The sequence below is a fragment of the Brienomyrus brachyistius genome, unplaced genomic scaffold (genome assembly GCF_023856365.1).
Source record: "Brienomyrus brachyistius isolate T26 unplaced genomic scaffold, BBRACH_0.4 scaffold49, whole genome shotgun sequence".
Lineage (NCBI taxonomy): Eukaryota > Metazoa > Chordata > Actinopteri > Osteoglossiformes > Mormyridae > Brienomyrus > Brienomyrus brachyistius.
The window spans coordinates 2,455,124-2,473,244 of record NW_026042324.1 but is presented as its reverse complement, the minus strand read 5'-3'; the positions used below and the strand labels follow the sequence as shown (position 1 = coordinate 2,473,244).

Here is an 18,121-nt window from a genome sequence, read left to right as displayed (position 1 = left end):
ATGCCATCAAGATGTTTTTTTATATGTTCTTAAAACCAAATCGCATTTTTTTCCCCATTTATTTCATTTATCATTATTTTCTAAGTTTTCAAGGCAGCATTTGTATTGTGTTTCAGCGGCAGGCTATTAGCATAACTAACTGACAAAGAAAGCGTTTCAAGTCCCACCCCAAAGTACCAAAGAAGTACCCCGGCTGGTTTGGCACTTTCCGTAATGGAATTTTTGGTACCGGTACTCGACCGTAAGTCAGTAGAAAAGCGAAAGTACTGAAAGGACCGTACCAAATGCACCCTTAGAGTGAATGTGAGAACTGGATATGAAAATATTTGTAAGGCATAAATCACTTACAGTAATATAAATGTAACCCACAAATGAGTCTTTCCTCTCAAGCTTCAGTATAAATTTTAGGTATTATTTTGGATGTTCGGACATTTGGGCATTTTTTTAATTAATGTCAGTATTTCATTGATCAAGAGTAAATCTAGCTCCACTGGCTGATATCCATGTTGCTGTCTGCAGCCTGCAACTTTCCCAGCTGGCCTAGCAGTGTGCTTCTCTGTGTGTGGCCTGTACATTTTCAGTGTTCCTCTTTGTGTAAAATTTGACCTTTCAACAGGAAAGTATATTCAAGTGTCATCATCCTGATAAACCCTAGACGGGTTTGTCGCTTTCTGTGTTTCCTTTTCAGTAAGCCATCTATTAACATTGTTTTGCTTTTTTGTTCTAGGGCAATTTTCATTTAGACATAACTCCCCTAGTTGCTGATGTGATGTGATGTGATGTGGTGTGATGTGGCTTGATTAATTGTCAACTTTCATCAGCCAGTTCTCCACAACCCCACTGTACCCACCACCTAAAATGCTCAGTTAGGATTGAGCCTGTCGCTGATGTCCTGAGTGCAGAATTTAAGGGCCTAACTCTGGACTGTGAGAACACAACAACCGAATTTGATGATGAGCAATGCAGACTGGGTCTCTAAATGTATGGAGAAAGTCTACACTGGTCATGCTGTCTCTTTTTAGGTCACAGACGGATGTCGAGGGGTCTGTAATTACAGAATCTGGGTCAGGAGGAGGAAACGGGGACCCTGCGCTCTTCAGTAAACCCACACAACCCTCAGTGGATGATCTCACAGGTAGACCAATCTTTGCCCAAAGACGTCTTCAACCGCCCACCGCCATTCAGCATATATCTGGCGTGTTCTCCTGTAGACTTTTCATGTAATTAAAATATTTTTGTGATGGGTTTTATGATACTGAGATTTAGTTAGATTTTTAATTTAGATTTGATTTTTAATGCCAGATATGTGATGAAGGTAACGATAAACTACAGTGGCTTTCAAAGGTATTGAAGCCCCCCACCCCCCTTAAAATAATCAGATTTGCTTGAATTACAAGTGTCACAAACACATATGCTTTCTCTCGGTATTTTTATTGCAAAGTCAAAATCAATTACTAGTCAGCAAATTGTTTAAAGAAATTCAAAAACTGAAATATGCTGTTTGCATAAATATTTAACCACTGAACAGTAGTATTTACACTGGGCAGGAGTGATTTTTGCTTATTCCAGGTCACTTGTTCACTTCAATTTTCAAAGAAAGCCACAAGTACGCAATGGGTTTTAAACCTGGACTTTGACTTGTCCATTTCAGAACATTCGCCTTTTTGTTTATAACGTTTTAGACATTTCAGTTGTCAGGTTCCTATAGTCCTCTATGTCCCGTCTGACATACACTGACCTGAACTCACCACAAAATGTTCTTCATGGGGATAATAAAGTGTCTCTCTGTCTGTCTATTTATCTATCAGTCATCTCATGGAACAATATCGAACTCTTGACTCATCTGCTGAACCAACATTATTTGTGCTCGAATGCCCATAAATTACCAGCATTTGAATTTTTAAAACCTTTAAAATAAGCATTAAAGTGTTTTCCCCTTGTCATGTTCACTGAGGCACTGTATCAGTATGCAAGGCCCAGTACTCCCCAGATGCATGTCCTCCTCCGGAGTGTTGTCGTTTCTCACCTTCAGCTGCTCTTGTAGCTCCGTGAAGTTTAATGCCATGGTAGCCCAGGGAAGAAATGAGCTGGGCAAGGGCTAAATGGGGGGCAGAAAGGGAGCAGCCTGCATATTAAAGATCCCTGACGAAAGACAGTTTCCAAGGCTACTCATACAATTGGGGCTTTCTGTGTGTGTGTGTGTGTGTGTGTGTGTGTGTGTACTGTGTGTGTGTGTCTGTGTGTATACTGTGTGTGCCTGTTTATGTGTGCGAGCGGGTATACCTATCCTTATGGGGACACAGTGTCCCCATAACGTGATAAATATCCGTATTTTTCCATTATTATTTTTTTCCCTGGACCGGTTTCCTGGTCCCCATAAGGGAAAACTCTATTTTATAAAAATCGGTGACTGCAATGAAAAAACTAAAAATGCAAAAACTCTTGTATTTTGCTTGGTTATGCTTATGATTATAGCAGGGTGGGGGTTAAGGTTGTCATAGGTAGCGTTAGCATTTTTCCCATAGAAGTGAATGAGTGGGCCCCATAAGGATAGGTATACCGTACATGTGCCTCTGCGTGCATGTGTGCGTGTGTGTGTGTTTAATGTCCCCACAATGTGATAAAAACCTGTTATGTTGATGTTATGGGGACCATTTTTCAGGTCCATAGAAAGATCAGTGACTGCAATCAAAAAAGTAATAATGACAAAAGTTTTGTATTTTGTTTGGTTACTTATGGTTAAGGTTATGCGCCGTATTTCCATACTAAGACTTCCTAGAAGCTGAGAAGATAAACAGGGTGAGAGGTTGGTGCAGCTGCACAGTGTAAAGCAGGGCTTCAGGGTAATGCCAAGAAGAGGCAGTGGGGGCTCAGCCACAGCCAGGTGAGATCACACTTACCTACAAGGGGTTCAGGACCAATGGAAGAGCTGCATCCTGGCCCTGAGGAAGGAGCTAGTTGTGGCTGGTGCCACCAAGCAGTGTAGGACTCAGTGGGAGGGTGACTTTACCCAGGTGCAGCTAAACCTACCAGCTGTATGTGCAGAAGACCTGCATGTCTGAAAGCATCATCCAGCTAAACGAGAAGATCCTACTGAGCTTAACATATGTGAGAAGCGGCAAAGCAAGCCGGGCTGGCCCCCACTGTCTGTTGGGGTAGCTGGTTCCACAATTAAGGCAGCAGAACCCAAAGAATGACCTGTTGGGTGCTGGGAAGTTGTGGTAAACATTTAGCAGAGATATGAGGGGAGGTGGATTTGTGCAAATGCTGACAGCCCTGCTGGACGTGCTCGTCCATGAACCATGCCCGTTGTTAGTAAAGTTTTTATTACAGGCACAGATTCTTTCATAACCGTGCCCTGTGCCCTTTTAAACATGTAAGATATGTTGATATTGATTAAACAATCTGTCAGCTTGTTTTACAGCATTGAGGATGGGTCAGATTATAGCAGATAAAAGCTCCCATAATGGGTGTAGGCTTTGGAACAGTCCTGCAGATCTGCTTCTCAGAATTGACGGCTCTGGCCGCTTTAATGCTCTGAATGGGCTGGTTTGGGTTTTTGGTCTTTGCTCCTTAGTTTGGCAGCTTTGGCTCTGCCTTCTCACCAGGTGTGCTGCACCATGCCACATGGCTGTCGACTGCTCCTGGTGACCTGGTGAAAGACAGCAGAGGCCTGCATGTTTGTGCTGTGAACTTGTTCAGTTCAGATGCCAGGTCTGCTGGTGGTACAGCAATAAATGTTGGGTGGGTCCACTGAAAAATCTCTTCAATTAGGTGAGGACCCCGAGACTAGACGGCTACGAACCGTTAAGAACATCGCAGACCTCCGACAGAACCTGGAGGAGACCATGTCCAGCCTGCGGGGAACCCAGATCACACACAGGTATGTTTCAGTGCCTCCTGCAGTCAGAGAGGCTCAATGCCCCTACCGCTTCTAGTTGTTTTAATGTGTAGGTGTATAAATGACCCAGGTCAAAACACATGCTGAGGTTTTTAAGGAGTTCAGCTGTTTGTACAAGCAACTGTATGTACTGCTCCTGTGCATACTAATTTGTAGGAGGAACCCACATTTTTTCCCAGAGCCCAATAATATATGTACCCAACTAACAGTGGGGACAGTGCCCTCTGCTGGATGTTTGCTAAAATATGATGCTTTTCCATTAAAGCAGGGGCAGGCAATCTTATCCTCAAAGGGCCAGTGTGTATGCGAGATTTTGGGATGACCTTTAGGTCGGCTGTTCAAACCCAGGTGTGATGACTCTTCAGCCAATCAGTCCTCTAATTAATAATCTAATTAGAGAATTATAGCAAAAATCCATAGACACAATGGGCCCTTTCTGGACAAGATTGCCTACCTCTGCATGGCAGTTTAATAAGATCAAGGGGCGAATGTAAAACCAGTGAGGGACTATGGGGGACTGGGGTGTAGTAGAGTCAAACGATCAAATGGCAGTGAAATATATGAAAGTAACAGTTCTGTGTGGACAGTACTGTCATCACTGGAAAATGGGACACGCTCAGTCTCATCAGTCTGTTTCAGCATTTGGATTGAGAACTGACTGGCACTGCATTTTCCTTTGACGTTTGGACCGTCTTTGCCTCAGACATAAAAGAACAGCGCATTGCTCGCTGGCTTAGGGTCCAACCTAGCTGTGAAATTGCTCCGGAATGGCCCTTCTTCAGAGCCAGTGCTTATTTTTACTTGCCATTGAAGCCAGAGGCAACATTCTGGCTTAGCCTGCACTGGCCAGTGTGAGCCTGAGAAAGGCTGAGCTTCAGCACTGCTGTCGCAGTGACAGAGCCAGCTTAGGTAGGGAATGGGCCTGTTTACGCTCCACACTATCGTGAAGATTTGAAAGCAGGCATTTCACTGGGCACTCCTACGCTGCCTAAAAAAAAAAAAAACAGGCAACCAAAACTCCCTGGAGTCTGGCTGTGTCCAGATGTTCCCTGGCCATATGTTCCAGACACCTGTGTCTATTTTAAGCTTCCTGGGAGCTGGGTGGCTGGTGCCCCAGATAATATACAGTAGAACCTCCCTGTCTGTTTTGCTAGCATAGAGACTTTCTGCAGACCTCCCTCTGGTGGCAACTCAAGGAGCCGCTAAAGCTCTTGCTGCTTGGGGGAGTTTGTGTGAAAGATAGCAGGGGTCTGTCTGCCCACCCCCCTGTTTAATCTCCACTCTGCCACGCCTCTCGTCTTCTCCCCAGCACCCTGGAGACGACCTTTGACAGCAGTGTCACCACGGAGATGAGCGGGCGGAGCATCCTCAGTCTGACATCCCGCTCCACACCGCTGCCGTGGCGACTGGGCCAGTCCAGCCCCCGGCTGCAGGCAGGTGATGCCCCTTCCATAGCCAATGGCTACCCAGCACGGGCCGCCGCCAGCCGCCTGGTCAGTGCAGATGGGGGGCGCTACCTGTACTCAGGCCCCCTCCGCAGGCAGCTGGCTACACGGAGCAGCGCCATCTGCAGTATGGACCTAGCCAACAAGGTGGAGGAGCTGGACCTGGAGGGCATGAACATGGACGCTACAGGGTACATGAGCGACGGAGACGTCCTGAACAAGAACGTGAGGGCGGATGATGTCATCAGTGGGTGAGTCTGCACGCGCATGCGGAGCTGGTCACCAGGGCAGGGCCAGGAGATCTGGAGCTCTCTGCTGCTGTCTGGTGTTTCTGCCCACTCAGTATCGTTAGCTTTGATGTGTTATGAAGCATTTACATATTTACATCTAATAATAGCTAATATATGCATCCTACAGAAAAAATATTACTGATTCATTTGTGTGAATAAAAATGGGTTTATTTTTATTGCTGCTCTGTCATATAGGGATATATTACTCAGTGAATCATATTGGCGGTTGATTCTGTTAGTGTGTCGGGACCAGAAACAATTCTCAAATTAGCAAATAATTCTTCAGATGGCATTAAATTATTCATTAGCATCAATGAAAACCTGTTCAGTTAGGAAGGTCACATTTTTTTATGGTTTGAAAAGAAACAAAACCCAGTATGTAAACCTTGGCCGGCTGTTTTTTTTTAATAATTCCGAATTTGATATCTATTACTATCACACCACTAGGTGGCAGTACTGTGTAATTTTCCACCCTGATGACCATCTGAAGAACCAAGACACTGAGTTTTTTGTTTATGCAGATTGTTTACTGTTGTTTATCGATGTCAAACATTTACTGATGTTTTAGAATTGATTTGTTTTTGATTTTCTGGAACCAAGTTCTGCTTGAAGAATCCACACCACTTGTTTGGTTCCTGTCGGCCAGTATCCGTGTCAGTCTTGACCTCACTCCACTTGTCTATTCTGCATTCATTTCCTTTTCAATATCACTCCATAGTGACAAGCACCCCAGTCACAAACGTATGCTAATAACCTTGATAGCAAGATTTTGCTATAAGCAGCATGGCTGACTGAAGGGGTCCCTGCTGTGACTCAACAGTTATTGTCAACACATCCAAGTACATGTACACAGTGAACTAAAATACCGTTTCCCTTGGGCCCCTTATGGTGATTTACAGACATACAAATACAACAAATAAATGTATGACATCTACCAAATAATACAATACAAATAGTGTACAAAGCTATGTTTAATTGTGTTTGTGTTTACGGTGGTGCATGCACACACACAAAAGAGTAAAGTGAATAAAGAATGTGAAGTGCAATTAAAAAAGGGCGAACAGACAACAAAAGGCAGGATCATTGTAGGGAAGTTGGGGGGGGGAGACTGATGAAGAAGCTGTTGCAGTGTCTGGCAGTGATGGTTCGGATGCTCCGGAACCTTCTGCCAGATGATGGGGGTGAACAGTCTGCAGTCATGCTGCATGCACGGGGGACGACATGTTTCCTGTACAGTTCAGTGGAGGCCTGATGATCCTCTCTGCTGTCCTCACTGTCCGATGCAGAGACTTGCAGTCAGCGACACTAAAGTTCCCGAACCAGCAGCAGAGGATGTTCTCAGTGGTCCCTCAGTAGAACATTCTGAGGATGGCAGGGGGGAGGCTGGGTCATTCTAATAAAGGAGATGACAGCTCTTTTAAGATGGAAGCTGCTCTCTTAACTGCTATTAACAGTCACTGTTTGTTTAATATTAGCAGCAGCACAGACAGGGAAGTCATCGATTTGCATGATACTTAGTTACACACTAATGAAACACATGCATTCCATGGCAAATATTATGCAGTTATGACATTTACTACTAACGTAAATACACAAATACACATGTTAATTTACGCAATTTAAACGTACATGCAGTGTGTTGCAAAGCATGCCAGTAACTGCATACTGTACCTAGTCCTGCTGACCGACCCCAGTGTTGTCACATTATATCAGCCAATCATGGACAATGGGTGGGATCATAAAAGAAAAAGTTTGCCTCAGGGATCGTAGTCCGGTTGTGCGTCGAATTTAAAAGACATTTAAATTCTAGTCCTTGGATGTAAGATGACCCCAGTTTCTTATATGACATTTTTGGGGAAAAAAACTGTATATTTGGGCCAAAATGGTAATATGCACAGGGAACATGCCAATTACAGAATTCCATTTCTGAGTTTGGTTTTCCAAGCAAGCATCCTAGCAGGGAGCTTTTCAGTGATGCAGAAAATCTACTTGCTCTCTGCTACAGACAGTAACTTTTCCAAAAAAAGAAACTATAGCCTTATATGCTGTTACGGTCTCTTTTTCCCATTTATGTAGCCCTTTTATGTGCATTCCTGTTTTATTAGAAACCATGGTGTCTGGAAAATAAATGTTGATATGATATTTATACTCTCGCCGAAACGTTTCAAAAGCAGGCTGACAGAGGCGGGGAGCTGTCTGTCTGTATTCCCCGGTTTATTACTGAGGGCTGGATCATTTGGCATTCTCCCAGCTTTGCATGAAATAGATCGTAATTCTGTCTGCGATGGTGCCTCATGATGGTTGGAGCTCTGTGCTGTTTTACTGCCATATCTGGCCGTGTTGAAACAGGCACCTGCATGCTTCTCCTTTTCATTTGTTGCTTATACCTGCCTTTTTATTGTTCTGCACTAGCTTGAGGGTCCAGTACCAGTATAGAGGAAACGCAATATCCCTTCTCTTCAAGACAAACGTATAAAGGTGGCTGCGATAGGGCAAGGTGACCCTGCTGGTGTTACAGTGTTCAACCGGCTGAGATACTGTACTGGGGGGCTATGCTCACAGGGACGGAATCTCTCAGGCCACACGTGGGTGCATGTTGTGATATACGCTTGGAATTCGCCACATTGATGTTTTGTAGCCACATGTGTAAGAAATATGTTGTAATTGTTTTGAATTTGAGAGAAACACCATGTTAAACCAATACTGTTCACGGAATTTAATAGAAGGTCATTGTATTTTGTTTGTGTTGGCTTGTGCAGGTCAGTGATAATGGAGCCTATAGGCATTCCAGACAAACAGATAAACACATGGTGTCCTCCAGACAGAGGAGCTTATTCCTCCTATTTGCTTTTGTGTATAACGGTTTTTGAGGGACAGTTTAATTTTATGTACCATTTATATGAGATTTTCCACTAATAATCATCAGTAAATATTTTGAAACACTGCCATCATCTAGATTGATTTTTGTGTAATAGAGGATTTGTGGGACAATGCAATTTAAACCCCGTATTATTCCAGATGTTTTAATCCTGAATATTTTGATTGGCATATGGAAAAATCTGATGATTTTCTATGTGTTTAACTTGGGATGAAGGTACCCTTTTACTTGAGAGGACCCTTTTGGATCTGCCTGCAGACATCAAAGGGTTAAAGTGGAAATGACAGGCTGTTATTGTTTCTTGCTGGTGTGGCAGTTTATTTCACAGGTGACCGCAGCCACACATTACCCACCCAGCTGGTTTTTCTGCCTTTAGCTTGTTTGCATGGTGCATCTCATCACAGGAATATATTCCCATTAATCATGGGGGGAGGGCGGATTATCGTAATTCTTAGAAAAATTATAATCTGCTGTCAATGTTAAATCACATTTTCCATGTACAAATGTGTGTTTACAGTTCCCTGAGTTGCTGCCTCACTTTTCTGCTCACAGAGGCTTTATTTATTATTACTGTGTGGCTCCTTCACCTTGTGTCACACTTCCCCTATCGCTATTCCTCATTTGAATGCTTCAGCAGAGGAACTGAGACAGTTTCATTCACTTGACTGTACCGGAATGAGCTCAGCTGAAATCCTTATATCCAAATTACTATCGGTGGTCAAGAACAATTCTTGTTTTTTAATAGCACAGATCTATTTAGACCTATATATACATATAGTACTGTGTAAAAGTCTTAAGCAGCCAAAAAAAATATATGTTTAAATAACTGTCATGTTGATGTAAAACTATGCTGTTACACCTAACAAAGTGTGTCAGCTTAGCCATTTCAAACCCTCTGCTAAAATAACCCTGTTATTTCCAGCAACCGTACAACACACCCGTGTGTTTTTTGACCTGACCACTAGCCCACCTCATATATCTATTCAGTATCGCGCTCATTTTTTAACTAATTAAGTTAATTAATTAAGCGAGCTGGTGGTGAAATTTATTAAATACATAGAATGGTTCAGGTGCCACTGAGGAGAAGTTTGGGAACTGAAGTGGTGTTCATCTAGCTATCCAAGTAGATATCAGTAACTTTTTGGAGAACAGAAGACATTTTTACTATTTTTTATTGTGTTACTCGTAATTTTTATATTTTCTTATGTTAAATAATATTTTTTTGTGCCCTTACTACTCAGATAAATAGCATTAAACGTTTATTTTGAGTGCCTAAGACTTTTGCACAGTACTGTGTGTGTGTGTGTGTTTGTGTGTATATATATATGTGTATATATATATATGTGTGTATATATATATATGTGTGTGTGTATATATATATATATATATATATATATATATATATATATATATATATATATATATAGAGAGAGAGAGAGAGAGAGAGAGAGAGAGAGAGATGAGATGGAGAGAGAGATAGATAGATCAGAGGACCTTTATTTAAACTGTAACTGAAATGTTCATTATTATTACGATCCTATTACCTGAACTGTCCTTTCCTCATGTCCAAAGGCTCACTGCATTCGCTATAATAAGCCACTTTTCTCAAAATGTCTTTGTTTAATAAATTGACATTTCAGTTCACATTTAGTTTCCTGGGCAGTTTACTAAATGGAAAGAACGAAACGAAGCTGCTCTTCGTCTGAGCTGCTGCAGAGCAGTGCGACTCCTGCCGGCTGTCTGTCATCCCGTCTGAACAAAGCTCTGTCAGCGCGTCTTCGTGAGCTTTTGTCTGCACTTAACTACTTGCAGGAAGGGCACAAAGTCAGGCGCTCACCGTTCATAATAATCAGGACCCCAGGCAATAGAGCTGCCCACCTCCCCCATCAGCCCCCACGTGTCCCGGCCCCCTCCCTCCTCCCACCTCCCTCCCCCTCTGCAAAGGCCCCGCAGCTCTCCTGCCCCAGCCTGCCTCAGTCTCGCACTGCTTCAACATGCCGTGGTGATTCAATGCTCCAGACTAGACCTGGGGCTCTTCCTCCTCCTCCTCCTCCTCCTCCCAGCCTGATGGAGGGGCAGCCCTTCCAGTGACACCAGGAGCGAAGAGAGGACGGATTCCAATACACACACACAGACAGACATAGGCGCGCACACACACGCACATGTGGTCTCCCGATCACATGCCTGCCTGTCTGGGACGCCCATACTCAGCCTGTACACAGCAGCACTGAACCTTCCACTGGATATTTCACTCTTTTACCTGCCCTTCCTGGATTTCTCTGATTGGAGCCGGATTTACGTTGTTTAAATGTTCAATGCAGAAAGGTATGTCACCTAATTTCATAGTACTTTTGCCTTCCTGCTGAAATACCCTTTGTTGATGTTTCTTTTAAATTTTTTATTCTATATATATATGGTTTGTTTTTACGGTTACTGGTCACAATGGTGATATATATTTCTGATTAATCTATTTTTATCTTTATGTATTAAGTGCTGTAAATCATTTTCCTTTGAATTGACTTATATGTATCTTCTGTTAAAGCTGGGATCTTGGTGCCTCTGAGCTGCCAGAGCTCAGGTGAACTGGGTCTCCTTCCCACCCCTTTGTTTTCACAAGTCGCTCAGTTCACATCTTTGTGACACACTATCTGTTGTCCTTGGGTGGTTCCCTTATTTACATTCCCTACCTGGAGCGGAGAAAAGGAGTGCAGCGTCACTTTTTTAGCCTGCTTAGAGTGATTCAGCGGTTCTGAACAGTATTCGTCCAGGTCCCTGGGAGCGTTCCAGGATCTCAGCTTCAGAGAGGAGTTCACACAAAGCCGCGCCATACTCATCCGCCACCTGACAGCTGCATGCAAAGGATACCGCAGCCCTCTGCTGGGTTTAAACTGGTTTCTATCAGTCCTAGATAAGCCCCACTTGGGCTCCAAACATCCCTTTAAACAGAGTGAATCTTTGTTATCTGCTAATTATTACTTAATGTGCTGACGAGATGCCTTACTTGGCAGCCTTTAAAAGACAGTAGGGATGTGTTCAGAGGATACATATTCATAGTGAGTGTTTGTTGATTCAGGAAATTGGCAAAGCTTAATGGCTAATAGGTTTGTACTTTTTTCACCGAGCCACAATCATTCCACATGCAACAGAGCAGAAATGGCCACTTTCAGCTGTGATGTATCATTAACTTGCAGCCACCTTGTCATTCGAGCGGGAGAAAAAAACTCAGATACAGTTTGACAGAAAAACATATAGAATCTCATTGGCGTGTAGCTTTTAGGTTGTCTTGTGGAGATGTGTAAGAGTTGAAACGTTTTATTGTTCCACTTTTGTTGCGGTTGCTTTTGCAGTACCAGTCCAAAGTCTGGACACGCCTGTTTTTCATGCGTTTGTCTCTATTTTAGCTAGTAAAAGTAAAAGGCCACAAGGTAATGAAGAAATACATATGAAATATTTCAATGACCAAGAGAAATATTCAACAATTTTCTCAAATTTTAGACTCTTCAAAATAGCCCCTTTTGGCTTCGATGACAGCATTGCAGGCTCCTGGAATTCTTTCAAGCAGCTTCCAGATGTAGCCACCTGGAATGCTTCTTCAACAGTCCTGAAGGAGTTTCCACAAGTTCTGGGCACAAGTTGGCTACTTTGCTCATATTCTTTGATCCAACTCATTCCAAACCAGCTGTATAGGGTTTTAGTCGAGGGATTGCAGGGACCAGGTTGTCTGTCGCAGTTGTTCACAAAAAAATATTTAGTATATAACCATGAGGTGTTCTTAGGGTGATTTTCTTGTTGAAAAACAAATGATCTTCAGTAGGTGTGTCGAGACATTTGACCATACTGTATAGCCACTCTTGCCCATTTGACCAAAAAATCTATCTATTAAGAGAAGATCATCTTACATACCTTTCACAGAGCTGTAACAAAATCAGATGGTTTGATTTGAAGTTTTTTGGTGTCGCTGTGTTTAACGTATTTGCTTTGGCCTTGGTTGGCAGCTTAGTATTGTTAAATCGCCTTTAATGGTACTCTTTCCAGTGTGAAAGGGCTACTTTCACTTCCAGTGTCAAATGCATAATTTACAACAAATTTCTTGTTTGGGATAAAAATGAAATGAATAATGCTTCCTGCCTGTTAATGGTGCATGCAGTTCCCCCCTCTGATCTGTGTTATATTCACTTGTGTTTGACCTGGACAGAATGGCACGTTAGCAGAAAGCTCTGCAGTTCCATGAAGTGTTGTGCAAGCCTGTGCTTACTCAGTCTGGCAGATGGCGGCAATGGGAGGCACACCTAGGGTGCAGTCTGCGTCTGCTCACCTCCACCTGTCTGTCTATCCCTGCAGCTACATGACTGACGGGGGTCTGAGTTTGTACACGCGCCGCCTCAACAGGCTTCCCGATGGAATGGCCGTTGTGAGAGAGACTCTCCATCGCAACGCATCTACAGGCCAGGGGGATGCTGACAGGTAAGACGCTCACATTTGCCCGGTGGACAATGCCTGACCCCAGACCCAGACGAGCTGGGGGTGGCGGTTCAGTGTGGGGTTGGAGTAATGCTGTGCCGCTTCAGCCTTTCCCGCGATCCCCTGGCTGCGGCTGTGCTGGGGACAGACCCTCCTTTGTTCTGTCATACAGAAACTGACTGATTGTCCCACTCTGCTCCTTTGGCAGCTGGCTATGGTTACGGATGAGTTCAGGCCTGTGGTCCCCCTCCTGTTGTTTTCTTCCCTGTTTGGGGGGGGGGCATTGTTTCTATCACCCCTGCCTTCTTTGTCAGGATCCAGCCGGGGGGGGGGGGGGGGGGGCAGCTTTACTGAGCAGACAGCTCACACATGCACATTGCTGTGTATTTTGGCATTCATGACTCACTGGAAGACAAACAGAAATGAGGGAAATGGTCTGAGGGTTCTTTGCTCTGTTTCGACAACACTGAGCGTCAGCAAAGGTGCTTTGCATTGGGGGAAACATCAGTTATTAGACTGACAAGATGAAAGTGAAGCTCACACAGCAGTGTAACACAAAGCTCTGAGCGTACCTGTGCAGTTAACCATGATCAGATTGCTCCAGTGGAGTATGGTATGGAAGAATGTGTTCTGAGTTATTGCCCGTAGAGTGCCTTTCTCCGGCTTTGGAGATAAACACAGAAGGATGTATCGCACTGGAAACACACCCCAGAGGAGGAATGGCATAGCGGCTGGCTTGTTCCTGCAGAGAGTCTTCATTAATCAGCGGGTGTGGAAGTAAGCTTCTATGTATTAGCCACATTAGCATAAAACACATGCCTACGAGGTGCATTCAGCCTTGGCTGCCTCCCACCCCCCAATAAGACTGATGTAGCAGACTGAGGGGGTGGGAGAACATCCTGGACTGATGAGGGGGGCCAGAGTCTTACCCACAGCTGGTTCACACTCAGTATGTTTACATGGACACTAAGAAAATCGAATTATTGTGTTAGTCCGATTAAAACCAGACATTTGAAGTGCAAGTAAACATATTAGTCCAACTGAAATCATACTAAATCGAATTTCTCTTAGTCGCACTAAGAAACCCAGATAATGAGATTGGGAGTCGATTTACTCCTGCATGTATACGTTCAATCGGACACAAACTGGCCTAGGTGCTCTGCACGTGCTCCACAGTCAAGAAAGTACCAAAAATACAGTACTTCAAGGTGTTGGTTTTCCACTGGTACCGGTGCCAAATGACATTACAAAGCGAGGCGGGGTATTTTGTATTGAATTTGACAAATGACTGTAGTTTATTATAGGACTTTACAATGTGTGATATGAATACCAACATCACCTGATATGCACATACAATTCTTACATCGCTAGTCAGCTAGAGCAGGCTTTTTTTTACCATTAGTTTGTTTCGCTAAAACATTTATACTCTATCGTAGGAAAAAAAAAAAACGCAGGTTTTGCGATTTCAGTGTTTACTCATTTTCAGGATTATCTAATATATGTTTAAGAAGCAGTTGTACATGTTTACCTCCGCTGGTTTTGCATGATTGCGGCATGCATTCTGGAAGACAATCATAATAATAATAATAATTTCCGTCCTTAATTGCTGTTTAAATCATTCCTAAACGAGTTTGTGAGAAATGACGTTGAGTCCCTTTTTTGTTACATAAATACCCCAATATTTATTACAATAAAATCGCAGCTTCCTATCCTGGAAGCTATGGACACGAGACAAGGAACTACCCAAGATGGGGGGCCAGTCCATCACAGGGCACACTCACACACCATGCACTCACACATGCAATTTAGTAACTCCAATTAACCTCAGCATGTCTTCGGACCGTGGGGGGAAATCAGAGTACCCAGAGGAAACCCCATGACGACATGGGGAGAACATGCAAACTCCACACACACGTAACCCAAGTGGAGACTCGAACCCTGGTCCCAGAGGTGCAACTGTACTTACCATGTAAGTATATTGGGACAAGGACAGTAGTCTGATTAAATGGTGTAGTCGAGCCATAACATAAAGTTACTCAACTTAGAAAAATGTACTGAATGTGACAGGCCTTGAGTTCATAATGCTGCGTTCCATTTACCTTGGAGGTGTGAACTCTGAACTGGGAATAACGTTATGTACGAATTAACAGCGTTCCACTACAGCAAGTTGGAAAGCCATTTAACAATACCAGGGACCCGTTTCAAAAAGCTTTCCCAGCTAACTTGTCAGATTTATTTTACCCCAGTTTAAATGGCCTTTAGACTACCTTAAGTCCTGCATACTGAAACTGTCCCCAGTTCTAGCCCAGTTAATTGTTAGCCATTATTAGCAATATCAGTGAATAAAAACACATTACGTGATATTTTTTGCATAAAACACCATAGCAACATGTCCACAGATAGCGATTGGACACTACTGTGTGTAAGACCGATTTAATGAGCTTCAAATAAGATGTAAGTGCTAATAAACAGTATAGTACTACAGCTTTAACTTCTGTTGATAAAGGGCGTAGCCATCTTAGATTCTGAGGTCAGGGTTGTGTTGATTCCTCCGAGTTCATGAGTTGGAATTCCGACTTGAGGGGGTGTTCCAGTTGAAATTTCCGACTATGAACTTGGAATTTATGAATTATGAGTTCAAATGGAACGCAGCATAGGTGCATGTGTTTGAGAGGGGTTCAGTGGGACCGACTCTTGTCTATCCGGTCACAAAGAGCTGCTTTTTAACCAGGACAGGACCACAGTACTAGTGAATGTGGACTAGGGGCTCACTGACTTTTGTCTCCAGAGTCTGCATTTTGCAGATTGCAGCTGTTTAAGCATTGTGTTTGCGGCTGTCACCTTCAGCGCCGTTGATGTTGCCTCAAAAGGCAATGATATGCCGCTTCTGGGGACATCAGGAGAGGGCATGTTTAAAAAGCAGCTTCGCATGCCCCTTACTCACCTACCACATCGTGGTGCCTGTGCTTTTATACCATTGTGTTCTGTGAGTGATTATTGTCATTATCTGTGACCCAGATCTGTAAGCAATAAATCCTTTATTTCTATATCCCGAGCACCCACCTCTTCCTGTCCTCTGTGCAGAAATGCAATCCGAGATTGTTTTGACCGGTACACAGCTAAAGGGCCTTGCTTCTGGCTAACAGCTCTGGTTACCCCCGATGGCACAAGTGAGGGCTTCGTGTAGCAGGGCAAGGCTTCTGCCCACTGCGCTGTCTGGTGAAGGGACAGTCCCAACGATCCCCCTGAGAGGTTCAGTTTGGCTAATGAGCTGCTCCAATGCCTACAGAATGTCCTAATGGGCCTGGCTCCACCTTGGTAAAGCAACTAATGTTTATTTTTTATTGTGTAGTGTGAGACAGTATGTCACACCCTGCTTTGGTTTGGCTTCTGCAGACCGTTCAGCGATACAGTAACACACACGTAGCCCTTTGCCACCAACATAGTGCTGGTGCCGGTGCCTAATTTGGAGCTGGTTCCATGCTTTTCCACCACTGATCACTTGGTACTGCACCCGAAAAACTGGCTCTGGCCCAGCACCTCAGAATTGCCATTGTGAAACTGTGAACCCGTGATGTCAGAGTGTGGGGAGGGGCTACAACGCACTGTAAACTTCAGCAGAGCTGCATTTGACATACTGTATGCACGTTGTATGTGTCAAAAAGAATGTGTCAACTAATGCTAAATTGTGAATGGGAGCTTATTTTATCATGAACCTAAACATTCTCTATCAAAAAGCGCTACTTAACAAACTCAAAACTGTTACATGCCCGTTGTCGTGTGTGTGGAAATGCGTCCCGGCTACCAGTCAGAGCCAGTACTGACACGACACTAGTGGCATAAGGGAGACATAATGGAGATGGACACACACCTGCGTTCACTTAATCACACAAAAGCTTTCTTCTTTGTGTCAGGTCAGACTGCTTGTGATGACTCCTTTGATTTTCACTCCTGCTGTTTGATTTCAAGCTCTCTGCTCTTAGGACAGTCTACCCAGGATTGGGATGTAAAAGTGCAATGGGATATGTGGCTGTTGCATGTTTCTGGTGCGTCACCAGCTGAGCCTATCCTGAGACGTTCCGGGGGCGAGTGAACCCACATGCCGAGCCTGAAACCCAAGCTTCCCTGCCAGCTCCAGGACCTCCTCCTTTCCTGACCTAGGAGCGCAGGCTGTGAGCTGGATTCCTGCACCACAATAAGGAGAGAGAGGCCGTTCTTGGCACCTCCGGCCCCATGCTAAACCCTGGGGATTTAAACTTAGAGAAGGGGCAAAGAGAGCCTTGCAAATGCCCGTCAAAGGGGGGCGCTGGCGAGCAGAAGCACAGATTCGCTCCCTGCAGCCCAGCGCAGACGTGACTCATGTCCCCGCAGTGTCTGCCGGATGGCTTCCTTCACGGTGTGCTGGAGCTGCCGGGGGCAAATTGGAAGGCCGTGCAGTGCCAGTTTCCCCCACCTTATCCTTTTATCCTTCAGTGCGTCGTGTGGGGGGGTGGGAGGGTGTGAGAAAGAGGTCAGAGCAACCAGGCTGAAGAAACTCAATCTGCTTTATGTGAGCTGTTGTTCCACAGCCCTTGTTCTTGGCCAGGTGACAGAAGAACTGGGAGAAACAGTTTTAGCCTGGAATTAAATGTCTGTGTGGCAGCCGCGACCTCGTTCACCTGTCCGGGGCTGGTTAAAGGTGTCTCAGTCAGAGAACCAAACCCCCACCCCAGCCTTGTTTTTCCCTAGGGCAGGGAGTATTTTAGTCCTCTTTGGGGAAGTTATCACCCCCGCCCTGGCCTCAGTGGCCACATCCCACGGACAGTGCTGGCTGTGGCCACACCTTGTAGCCAGTGCTGTGCCAGAACAGCTTGGGGTGCCAGGTCTGTTCTCCCATGATTCTCTGTTGGATGCTCGACGACTCCTTTGTTGACGTTGATTTTAAGGTGATGCAGAGATTGGGTGATTTGTGCAGGGTGCAATCTTGCCACAAACGCTGAGATCCAGCATCTGCTGCTACTGCAAATGCTATAATGCTGTCATTCTGGGAGTGTGTGTGTGTGTGTGTGTGTGTGTGTGTGTGTGTTTGTGTTTGTGTGTGTGTGGTGGGGGGTGACTCAGCAGTTGGTGCGAGAGGTTCTATTTTGGAGGGAAATCTGGGGCTTTC

The 18,121-nt window shown here is 44.5% G+C and overlaps 1 protein-coding gene across 5 annotated transcripts in view; it reads left to right on the top strand.

Moving 5' to 3' along the window:
- Window positions 1–18,121, top strand: part of LOC125723499 (neuron navigator 2-like) — a 97,975-nt gene that overhangs the window by 42,624 nt on the left and 37,230 nt on the right. For 4 of the 5 annotated variants that reach the window (XM_049000134.1, XM_049000133.1, XM_049000135.1 and 1 more), the window contains 4 exons: window positions 1,023–1,135; window positions 3,775–3,883; window positions 5,211–5,597; window positions 12,856–12,978. In XM_049000134.1, the coding sequence (XP_048856091.1) occupies window positions 1,023–1,135; window positions 3,775–3,883; window positions 5,211–5,597; window positions 12,856–12,978 (732 nt within the window). Of the gene's footprint in view, window positions 1–1,022; window positions 1,136–3,774; window positions 3,884–5,210; window positions 5,598–10,502; window positions 10,840–12,855; window positions 12,979–18,121 lie in introns of those variants that run through there. The other variant, XM_049000138.1, reaches the window with a different exon arrangement.